This window comes from Pelecanus crispus, chromosome 9 (assembly GCF_030463565.1).
Source record: "Pelecanus crispus isolate bPelCri1 chromosome 9, bPelCri1.pri, whole genome shotgun sequence".
NCBI classification, from domain to species: Eukaryota; Metazoa; Chordata; class Aves; order Pelecaniformes; family Pelecanidae; genus Pelecanus; species Pelecanus crispus.
Window position 1 is genome coordinate 36835747 of NC_134651.1, and position 12494 is coordinate 36848240.

Sequence of the window (12494 nt, forward strand, 5' to 3'; positions counted from 1 at the left end):
AGCACAAGAGCCAAAAATCTCATTCCTGGATTCACACACACGTTTTTCCATACACATCGCTAGGCACAAGCCTGCCCTGTCACAGCCATACTGATGCCCCCAGCCCTATAATACAGAAAACTGACCTAATTTTCCTCTTTTTAAACAACCAGAGGTCATCTCCATCTGCAGCAAACCCCACTGAGCAGGGAAGAGAAACACAGATCGATCTCTGATAACATCAGTCCTCCTCCCCAAGTCTTCCTCCAAATTTTGCCCTACGCTGCCTCTTCTAAATGCCTGAGGATCCCACATCCCTCAAGGCTGTAATGGTGCTGAAAAGAAGCTAGGGAGGTCCTCTGCCATTTCTGGGTCCATACACATTGGGTTTGGGTGCGATGGCTCCCTGCGTGCATGAACTCTGCCTTGTTCTCCTTCACGACTCAGAGCATCTCACCTGAAGTTCCCAAGGGCGTTTCTTGGCTCGCTCCATGCAGCGAGACGTGGGGAAATGTCACCCACATCCACACTTTGCCTGCTGCCCAGTGACTCAGAGTCGGGGAGAGAATGCTCCCTCCCAGTTAAACCAGTTGCTCCAGTAGCATGTACCTCCTATCCCAACCAAAGATAAGATTTGCTCCATCTGCCTTTCTGCCCAATTTGCATTTCCAGTAGGTCTGATCAAACTCAGATTTTCTAGTCCGTGGCAAACCCTGATTCTTCAGGACGCATCTTCCCATACCTAAAAGAACCACTAAAAAAGAAAGCGAAAAACTCTACGCTTTCCACCCCCAAGAACCACCTTTTTTAGTAAGAAGGTCACTCTAGTCAACTGGAACACTGCGTTTAAGTTCTGATTTTCGGAGCTTATGCAAGCAGAAAAATGCAGCATTGAAACAAAACAGAAGGACATCAACACAGGATTTGGGTGTCTGGAAAAAAAAAAAAAATGTATAAAATAATCACAAACAGCACATCCCTGCAGAACATTACGATTCTGACTCAGCCCCAGCTTTGGCAGGGAAGTGCAGGTATTCAACACACACTGAGCCTGGACCAAACCCTAAAAGACAAGGCTGATGCCGGAGCAAGGCAACCAGTGCAGAAGCCCATTGCATCGCACACAGGTACTGCTTCCCTTGCAGGGCCCTGGAGGAGCGTCGGGGTCTCCAGGAACGCCTTTGCTGCCGACTTTCCGGTGCCCAGGAAGGCTGGAAGTCGCTGCAGGGTGGTTTGATGGGGGTGTTTCTCCTCCGAGAGACCCTGCATCTCACTGCCCTGTGAGCACAAGCAGGGGACCCCAAGGGTCTGGCTGCTGCTCAGACCATTATTTGCAGGCATGAAGTTAAACCCTCAACTCAGCAATGAATCTGTAATGACTGACAGGTCACTGAAGTTGGAAAAAAAAAAAGTTGCATGCTGGCTTTTAAAAGGCAAAATGTGAGGGTGGGTAAGGTGAAATGAACACATTCATTATACAAGGGCTCAAAGCATCAGCTACGGCGACTTTCCTGACACAGCAAAGGAGAGGAGGTGGCAGGGTTAAACGCCAGGCAAGACAGGAGCAGACGCTTCTGCCGGGCTGCTGCTGCTTTCATGATGCTTGGCAAGGGCAGAGCGCAACACTTCACTTGCCGCTGGTGTAACGAATATCCCTTTGGAAAACAAACCTCTCCAAAGCTCCTCCGCTCCCCTCCTGAACTCAAGCAAGAAGGCAGCCCTGTCCGATAGGGACTAATGGGACGGACAAGGCATTAGAGGAGAGGTTCTGCTTCCGTACAACTCAGAAATCCAAGTTAACCCCCTTGTGGGCTGCCAGGGCTTTTGCCACAGCTATGGATATTTTTATAATCCAGATCTTGAAAAAGAGGAAGAATATGCTTCATGAATTTTTATAAGGCCAGCTTCCTTCCTGCTTTTTCTTTTCTTTTTTTTCTTTTTTTTTTTTTTTTTTAAATACTAGCACCAGATGACAAGATCCATTCTTGCCTGATCTGCATCCCGAATCCCAAAATAACCTCAAATCGCAATGCCGCGCACACAGCCCCCCCCGGGAGGCTCAGCAAAACGTTGTCTTACTTACTCATCACACTGGGCGCTGCTGGAGCCGGCGGGGCTGCAGCCGCAGGGACGGCACCGCTGGCTCCTCCGCTCGGGGTAGAAGCCCTCGGCACAGCTCTCGCACCGCAGCCCCGCGTAGCCTTCGAGGCAGGGGCACTGCCCCGTCGTGCTGTTGCATTCGGCCGCGCTGGCGCTGCCCACGGCGCTGCAGTTGCACAGGTCTCCTGCAAGGGGAAAAGAGAGGCTGAAACGGTGTGCTGGGGGCACAGCACCGAGCGAGAGCCCGAGCGGGGCCAGCGTCACGGTCAGCGCGGCTGCCCGCCCTTTGCTTAGCCCAGGTTGGAAACATCGTCGCTGTAAGGATGGTATTTGCTTTAAAATGTCGAGATGATTAAAAAAATGTTGGGGGCACCCTGGTGTTTGAACCCCCCCCATGGTTCATGTTTCAAATCTCTCTTTAAGAGAGAGCTAGAAGATTATAGGTATAACTACTTAAATACATATATACGTAGCTGTGTATAATGTCTGTCTGTACGTATACACACACACACATACACCCTCATGGTTGTCTGGTTACACAACCCCAGGAGCTGACAAGTGCTAGCTGTTGTAATATTAGGATAAAATCAGCAACAGGTGGCAGAATCACTAATTCTAAGCTCTTCCATTTCATACTACCGGAACACCTCCCGTTTACCAACAGGCTGGTCTTTATGCACAGGACATACACAACACACCTCCACGATGAACCGGCACCAGCATCTCCCACTCCTGGAGCACGGACCACAGAATCCCCCAACCAGGAGCTGAGGAGCTCCAGGCGTTTGGGCTGATGGCAGGGGTCCTGACTGCACCAGCCCAAGCTCCCCTGAAAATCTGTCCTCAGGGGAGCACTGAGCGTGGAAATGGCTTTGAACACCAGGGTGATGGAGCTGGGGCAAGCCAGAGACCTCCTGGCTACCCCCCCTCACCACCTAAACCACAACTGGCCACCGTCAGCCCCGTGGTGAGTGGGGACAGCTCTGGGGACCCACGCATGCGCCTTGGGGACACTTATTTACAGGGGTGATGGAAAGCACGCACCGACTGGCCACTTTTTTAAGAGAGGAGCAAATCTTTTGATCAAGTGATGAACTCCCAGTCCACCTGCACATTATTTTTCATAATACTTTAAAGCACCAAACGCATCAAAGAAAACAATCTCTCCCCAGCAATTTGTTTTTGCCAAGAGCTTTATCTCCGTTCCTTCATTGCAAAATACTTAGTGCCTTAATAATTTAAAAGTCTTTTTCTGCCAAGTGTGAATTATAAACAAGGATTATTTGTAGAAATAGTGCAGAAAGCATCAGGGGCTTTATATAACCATTGGTATTTGTTATTCCCTGAGAAAAGCCAGTATTCAGGGTGCTTCACAGAGAGGGGAGAGGCCAGGTCCCCATCCCAAGAAACCCGGACTTAGACAAAGCTCAGATCATGTCAAGAAGACCCAACACTAATGCTCCTCATCAGCACTAGTGTTTCAGATTATTTAATATTCATACTGCACACTTGTGCCCCAATCCAGCGCAAAGGACCTCAGCAGGTGCCTGGATCAAACCACACTTAAAACCCTGTGACTTAATAAAGATTAATTTATGAATATGTAAGTAATCCGCTGAAATTGGACCACACTGAAGCCCTAAGAGTGCCTTTGACTATAAAAGCCATAAGGTCTCTCCTATCACAGCAGCACTGTAAAGGCTCCCCGACGTCCTTGCCCTGGGTGCATTCGCCAGTGGACTTCAGCAGAACGGGAAGTATAGAGCAGTTTGGCAAACACATTAAATGAACATAAAAGCACAATTATAGGTCGACTTTTCAAGGAACGCTACAAGCCAAGTGGGAGGAAGGATCCCCCTCTCCCCAAAAAGGGACTGTGCGAAGCTGCAGGACCTCTCTAACCAGCAGACAGCCAGGCTGCAGCACCCCGGTGCTTTTACTTTTTATCCATTTTCCTCCAACACACAAAGAAATATGAGTTATTTAGCTTTATTACCCTATCAATACATCCACAGTACCCCCACAGAAATAATTTTGTAACTACACACCTGTGAAATTGCACCTAAATTTTCTGCAATCTAAACTAGCAAATAGGACAAACACCTCAAGATCTGCAATTATCCACTTCAGCATCCACTTCACATAATGCACTAAATTCCCATCTCAATTATCCAAGCCAAACCTTATCGATTTGGGCACTTGGGCTGCTACCAGCCAACGGGAGCCGCAAAAACTTCTTGGGCAAAAGCGCTTTGGAGTTTGTCAAACACGCATCAAAACAAATTTACCTTTCAAAGCTCATTGCGTGCAGTGCAATTAGACTTGCTAGACTTGATTAAGAAAAGAAAAAAAGCATTGTATCAGTTCTAACGGCGATGTGAAGCACTGAGAGGGCAGGTCCAGCATGGCAGCGATGAGCTGCTCCGTGCAGAGACCACCCTCGTGCTGCAGGAGCAGCACAGCCAGAGCTGGCTGCATGCTGAGTCCGTCCCAACACTACAGCACAGAATCATAGAATAGAATCATAGAATCATAGAATTGTTTAGGTTGGAAAAGACCTTTAAGATCATCCAGTCCAACCATTAACCTACACTACCAAGTCCACTCTAAGCCAATCAAGGGTAGACTAGACTAAACCATGTCCCGAAGTGCCACATCTACCCGTTTTTTGAACACTTCCAGGGATGGTGACTCCACCACCTCTCTGGGCAGCCTCTTCCAATGCTTGACTACCCCTTTCCATGAAGAAATTTCTCCTAATTTCCAACCTAAACCTCCCCTGGCGCAGCTTAACCCCATTTCCTCTCATCCTATCACTAACTACATGTGAGAAGAGACCAACACCCACCTCACTACAGCCTCCTTTCAGGCAGTTGTAGAGAGCGATAAGGTCTCCCCTCAGCCTCCTCTTCTCCAGGCTAAACAACCCCAGTTCCCTCAGCCGCTCCTCATAAGGCCTGTGCTCCAGACCCTTCACCAGCCTTGTTGCCCTTCTCTGAACACGCTCCAGCACCTCAATGTCTTTCTTGTACTGAGGGGCCCAAAACTGGACACAGTATTCCAGGTGCGGCCTCACCAGCGCCGAGTACAGGGGCACAATCACTTCCCTGCTCCTGCTGGCCACAGCATTCCTGATACAAGCCAGGATGCTGTTGGCCTTCTTGGCCACCTGGGCACACTGCCGGCTCATGTTCAACCAGCTATCTACCAACACCCCCAGGACCTTTTCGGCCAGGCAGCTTTCCAGCCACTCTTCCCCAAGCCTGTAGCGTTGCATAGGGTTGTTGTGACCGAAGTGCAGGACCCGACACTTGGCCTCGTTGAACCTCATACAGTTGGCCTCGGCCCATCGCTCCAGCCTGTCCAGGTCCCTCTGCAGGGCCGTCCTACCCTCGAGCAGATCGACACTCCCACCCAATTTGGTGTCACCTGCAAACTTACTGAGGGCGCACTCAATCCCCTCATCCAGATCATCAATAAAGATATTAAACAAGACTGGCCCCAAAACAGAGCCCTGGCAAAACAGAGCACCAGCCAAGAGCTGAACTTCTTCAGCTGGAAAGCAAAGGGTGCTACAAGTCGAATTCCCATTCAAAATGCTGCTGTTGATGGGGGTGAAAAAAAAAAAAAAAAATATTCCATGCTGATGAGGGCCATCCATAAGTACTGCCCTGCTGTGCTCCTGCCCTCCCCATCCAGCAAACCAGCGCTAATGGACACAGCTTGCCAGAAGCTGTCAGAGCCCAAAAGGACACACGGGCACAGCCGACACCTGGGTACACTGCTGTAAAAATCAAATAGCCTCATCCACTGCAAGAACCTGGAAGATCCTTAGCTGAGACAGGGCTGTGCTGTAGCAGCTTTAGGAACTTGGTTTTGTGACTATGCTTGCACTAGAGGAAAAAGGAGGGCCGTCCCCAAATCTATTATACTGACAAGAGAAGGGAGAGCTGATTTTGACAGTGTATTATTACCTTTCAGGAAAATCAGCCATGGCAAAAAAAACCACAGACATCAGAGAAGAGGGGCTGCATATGCTGGCAAAAGCCTCACGTTTCTTTTGCCCTTTATCAAAGGGCCTCGGTCATCCATCAAAACAGTCCGGCCACCGCCAAACCGTGGTGCAACTCATCGGGAACATCACTGCTACTTACAGGAGCCCCACACGCGGCAGTGGGAGGCCAAGGCAGGATCCATCCAGGCCCCGCTGCCTTATCTGAGGGATGCAAACACTAACAGCCTTGCTGGAAAAAGCAGCTGACTCCAGGTTGATCTTGGCAATGGCACCAACTACTAAACTGGGTTTTCCTTCCAACAGCAGGGCTGTTTGTGCACTGAGATGCTTATGGAAAGCCATACGTTTTCCAACACACACACACAGCAACTTCCTAATGCCTTTTTTTTTCCTGCAGGTCTTTGCCCATCAAAATTGCACAAAGCCAGGTCAACACCTGGAGACAGCTCAGCCTCAGCAGCCGAAGTCAACAGCAACGCAGATGCCACCAGTTCTGCACACGCCGGTTCCCCGGGAAAGTGAGAAATGCTGCGGTAATCCAAAATAACACAGGCAAAGAGCAGCTTTTTGTTCGCAGGCTGGTGGAGCGGCAGCTCCAGCTGCCTCGGCAGCATCGGGGGAGGCCGGTTCTGCTGCCAGTGGGGGTGCGGAGCTGAGCCCGTCTGCTGCAGAAACAATCGGGAAGCTGCAAAATCACCCCCGAATGCGTGATAAGGCACGACGGGGCAGATACGGAAGACATCTCCCAAAAGGGTTGTTTCCTTGTGGGCCCTGCCTCCCCTAAACCACCCCAGAGATCTTTAGGGAGGGACGGTAGCCTGCTGCAGGGGAGCAGCATCATGTATGGTCCCCCCCTGCCCACACCCAAGACACCCTTGTTGCACCCAACTCGGCTCACACATCTGCGTGGCTGATGCAACCCAAAAATGCCCTAAAGCCCCTTTGGTTGGGCAGCGGAGGAGAACCAGACAGCAGCATTAAAATCCATTGCCTAGTGCTGTGTCAAGGTTTGACATGATGATGTACCAGACTATGAAAACCCGAGGCTTAATTTCAAAGACACTTTGTTGGCCCGGTGGCAGCCGGGTTCGAGAAGGCAGGAATGGTCCACGGCCAGAATAGGAAAGCGATAACGAACATCTACCTTAGACATCTCTGAACACACCAAAGATGATGAGCACTACAGAGGAAGATTAGGGAACATTATCCTGGCTCCTGGCCAGAGCCTGGGTTTTTGGAGCCTTTATTCAGTTTTCTCAAACAAGTGTTTTGCTTTTGAAGGTAACCTTCAAAAACACTTTACTGAGCGCTTTTGCAAACGCAAAGGAACAAACGAGGGTGGATGAACCCCAGCGCTGCCCCGCGCTGGGATGCTCAGCCATGGCCGGAGGTATTGTGTTGATGCTGGGATAAGACCATCAACAATGGGAGCCAAGAGCAAAGACCTTGCAGGGATGGGACACTGGTCCAAGATCCAGCTCCTGGCTCTCCCCAACTTTCTGTAGTCACTCACCTTTGCTCTGCCTCAGTTTCCTCATCTGCAGGGTGTTCACCCGCCACCCCCCAGGGCCTCTGAGCCCTGCTCACCTCTGCCTCTGTTTCCCATTTCTAAAACATCGAGGTTTCCCTTCCCCATAACGCACCATGCAATGGCTCAAAGCACTTAGCTATCAGTGATAAAAACCACCACCTTTGCTCATGAAGGTGTTGACAGGCTTTAATTAATTAACAGCCCGATGACATTTTGAGATCCCCGAATAGAGGCACTATAAAAAGTGTGTATCACAACAAACACCACTCCCTTCATGAGCAGCATTTTAACCTTTACTTTTCATTGCTTAGAGGCAGGTGGAGTAAAAGAAAACGTTTACAGTTTGCTACAGCAAGGGACATGCTGCTGTATGGGAAACACAGACTTAATATGCAATTTTAGTTAGCTGCAACCCTGAATTGATTAATTATTATGCAAAAGTCATAGGTTACTAATAAACTGGAGAACAGTTATTTCTAATTTTTATTGTATTGGATACAGGCCATGGCTGTGAGCAGCACCAACACAACCAAGAACGTGCCAGGTTTGCAGGACCTGGGGAGGGCAGTGCCCTGCGACCCCTCGGTGCGGCCACCGGCTCCCCAAGCTCAGCAGTGCTCAGCACGGGCCCCTCCAGCCCACACCCCCAGGCAGGGATCTCATCCTCCAAATCCAACCCCAGTACAAAGCCCTACCCTGCAAACCCCAGCGACATCCCAGCCTGAGCCAGGTCTGGTGTGACACGCGTCCCTTCATCTCCCACCCTCTCCTAGTACTTAAGTAGGGCTCATTCTGGTGTAAAAGTAATCCCCCAAATTATTTTTTCACATCCTTCCAGACTTGCAGCATTTTAAGTCTTCACACGTATTTTAAGCATGATTCCTTCTCCCAGCCAAGCCACTTAATGAATGAATAATTTAAAAATGGGTGAAATATTTACAAATGGTAAAAGAAGAGATCACTATGAAACACACGAAGATGTCTATATGAAACCATATTTGCTGGGGACATCCTGAAAGAGTGCAAATCCTGAACCAAGTCACCTACTCACTGGGAGCTGACATGGAAAAATCCAAGATGCACATTTTTTGTTAGAAGAACGTGCAGCTGAAAGAGCAAGCTGTGAAGTCCCAGGGATGCTATTTATTGTCCTGCTTCAAAAACATCCCCAGGGAGACAGCCATTTTCTATTCTCTGGACTAGGGGACAGGAAAAAAAAATTAAAAAAAAATATATAACCTGGAGATACTGTTAGTTTTTTGGGTGCTAGTGCTGCCCTGGAAGCGCCAGGAGCCAGAGGTGCAGCACCAGCATGGTTTCTGCAGCGCAGTGCTGCAGGGCTGGCTGAAGCGGGTATCCCACTGGATTTAAAATAGCAGCAATGATGCCAGGCTTGGGGCATCTCCTGCCATTTGTTGGTAGATGCAAAGCCAGACATCCTCACCTCCTCCCTCCACCATCTTCACCCTAATTCCTCCCCCTGTACACGTGGCTCAAGGTGAGCAGCCCAAAAGCCCAGCCAGTCCGAGGGGGCACTCACTTCTTGATTCCCAAATGCTTGTAGTTACACTGGGTTTATACCAACGTAATCTCACTTCACACCCATCTGACCTCCCAAATATTAAAGCCGCACTGACTCAATATCCCGTTCATTTGCACAGAGCGGATGAAGCTAGTGTATTCACTGCATACCACAGATCCCATCCCAGGAAAGGCTCCATTTTGGTATTAGTTTAGCAGCTTCCCACACACACACACACACACACACTTTATCCACAAATTCAAGCCCTACCTTCTCTCCCTTTTCCCTCATTTCCCCTTCTCAATCCCTCTCCAGGCACCATTTCTGACAACACAGGAATAAAGGGATCAGGCAACAAGTTTAAAAATCTATCCAAGGCCATTTCCTTTCCCCTTGTAATTAAATTGTGAAACTCAATGTCAGGGGATGTTCTGGGAGCCAGAAATACCTATGGCTTCGAAGGACTGGATAAGCTCACAGAGGACAGGTCCGGCTGGTAGCTAGGATCTGGAGGAAGCATCCTGATGGGAAGTCCCTGAAATGCTGGCTGCAAAAAGTCAGGATTATGCCCTGTCCTCTTGGCATCTTCTTCTGGCCAGTTTTGGATGGGTGAAGCTTTGGTCGGACCCAGCCTGGCAGTTTTGATTTTCTCCCCATTGCCACTGCTCAGGGACAGTTGCAGCTCCAGTCCTCCCCCCAAACACACAAATCCCCCTTAAACAGTTAGACATGGCTACTTCCACTGGGAATTTTTTCTTATTACAGCCAAAGATGCAGCTGTGCTGCACCACTGCTCTTTCCCCCTCACCTCTCATCAGGCTATTTCCCTCAACCCCGAGAAGATATTTCATCCCCTCAATATGATCCACCAGTGGGCTAAACCTCCCCCAGCAAACTGGATGAAGGTCAGGCCAGTGCCGTCCCAGCACGGGATATACGATAACGAGAGCATCTGTGAGCCTCGCCACAACCTGCCATCTGTTAAAAGAGAAGATCCTATTTATCCCAGCCCTTTTAAAACAATTTACTGAGCTCCAGCCCATCCCTTCCGCATCTCTGATGCCACTGTCTCAGAGCGGTCAACCCTTGCCCTGGACTGACTTTTGCATTCAACTCTGTCGCTCCTCACTTGGGTAGCTGAGTGCTACCAAGCTGATGCCATGGACACAGGAGATGTTATTCCAGTGTAACGATGCTGTTGCCTTCAACCCTTGCAGGCAGCATGCCTTCGCCCCATGGCTTGAAGCAGATCTGAAAGGGTATGGGCTGGTTGAGCTCTCCTGCAGGGAGCTGAGGAACATCTGCCACGGGCTAAGAGCTCCTGCAAGAATGGGATCAGAGATGAGCTGATGCACTGTAACTTCTTAAAGAGAAGTGTGCTGCCAAGTCCTAGGATTCATTCGCATCTAGACGGCACTCCACACAAAGTAATAGTCGGCTCTTGCATTACGAAGGTGCATTAAAGTGCTCAGACCCATAACTCACTCTCACTTGAGACTACAATGCAAAGCCAAAGTGGTAGGAAGAGGATCTCTGCCTACCCCAAAAAAAATTTATATACATTTATATAAGTGTCTTCTGTTATTTTGCATTCTTCTTATTACTGAGTGCATCAGATTCAGGGCACTTACGGACTCCATCAAGCTCAGCGCACTGCAGAGTCAGGCGTGCTGCTGGTGAAGAGAACAGCATCGTCCACGTTGATGCTGTGAGGAGCTTTACACAAGTCACTTGTGTTGTTCCATAAAAGGATTGTATGGGTCAACGGGGGGGAAAGACAAGGATTTCTCAAGGCTTCTACATCACTTGTAATATCATTAAAAGATTAAACATATTTGTTGAGGAAAATTAAATCAGATTAAATCTCTCTCTTATCACTTGGAAAAAAAGTATAAAGCCAAGGTCCCAACTCTCAGGGTCACCAGCAGCCACACAAGCACTTTTCATCAGCCTGAAGGAGGCAGACTTTGGGTTTCAGCCAAACCCTAGCTCAGCCCAGACCACATCAACCCTCTGCCTTTTCTTTGCATTTTCAAAGGGATGCGGCATCGCTCCCAACTTCGGTTCACAGCCCTCCTACCCCACCAGCCATGAGCAAAGCGACCGCTCCTCTGCTTCGGCTTAACCACAGCCAGGACTCTCAGGCCTTAAACAAATGCAAAGACTGCTTACTCCTGGGATTAGTTATTTTTATTCCTTTCCTGCATCTGCAGTTGAACATACAGACATTTGGTTTCTGAGGAGTTCCTAAAAGCTCCTCCGTGCAATTCAAGCACTGAACAATTCTGTTGCTTTCCTTTCCTTTTTGATGCTGAACAAGTTAGCAACCTGTGCAGCGAGCTTTGAACTGGCTCATCCCCCAGTAAACGTGCATCAAAGAAGCCAGATTCACGGGTGTAAAGCTGTCTTGGAAGACCAAAGGATCAAACCCTGTAAACATAACAAAAAAAAAAAAAAAAAAGTAAAACATGGATTCTCATTAACCTCGTATTCCTCCTGCACTGGGAGACCCCCAGCTCACGGCCCCGCTGGGGCTGACAGCAGGGCAAAATACCGGAGGAGCTCCCAATGACAAGACAAGAAGCTGTCAGGAGAAGGAGGAGCGGTCCAGTAGTTATTAAGAACCAGGTTATAACACAGAAAGCTGTGCAGGAGGGATTACACAGCTGCAGCTAAAGAATTATTCCTATATAACAATAAATTTCCACATGCAGACAAAGCCTCTGGGTCTCTACTAAGCAGACTGCATATAAAGAAAAATGTGGCCCTAAAATGTTTATTATACAAGAAACTACAGTAACTTCAAATACATCAAATAAATACTTGAGGATTAAAACCTCAACAGTTAAAAAATGGATCCAAGCCTTTTAATTCATTTCAAAATAGTTCTGTTGGCGTTTTGCTTTAGTTGGTTAGATTTTCTCACTAATATTTCCACAAACCTCTGCAACCTTATAAATATTCCGTGTTTCTGTTTGAAAATCTCCGTATTTTTTACCACCCAGCATGTGACACAGCCAGCCCAGCTCGGGGTTTAGAGATAAACAGGATGAAATGTAACTTTGGCAAATACCTCCACAACAGCACACAGCAACCCTGGCAGCTCATACCCTCCTTACAGAGATACTTTCTGCGGCACCTCTCAGGAAATTTAATCGTTTTGTCAGCAAAATGCTTTAGTTTGAAGATCAAGACACCTCACACGGGACAGGGCTGGGAATTTATTAGTAGACTTCAATTTTAGTATCTATTGACCATGTCCTAGCAGCAAAAGGGATTAAAAAAAGCTGCATGAATAATATGAACTATAATCATCTGTTGAAGTCTGCGTGTGCTCAGATCCCTGC

General features: G+C 48.5%; 1 protein-coding gene across 1 annotated transcript in view; it reads right to left on the reverse strand.

Moving 5' to 3' along the window:
* Positions 1-12494, reverse strand: part of MEGF9 (multiple EGF like domains 9) — a 49383-nt gene that overhangs the window by 20071 nt on the left and 16818 nt on the right. The window contains exon 2 of the mRNA XM_075716920.1: positions 2063-2264. Within this exon, the coding sequence (XP_075573035.1) occupies positions 2063-2264 (202 nt within the window). The remainder of the gene's footprint in view (positions 1-2062; positions 2265-12494) is intronic.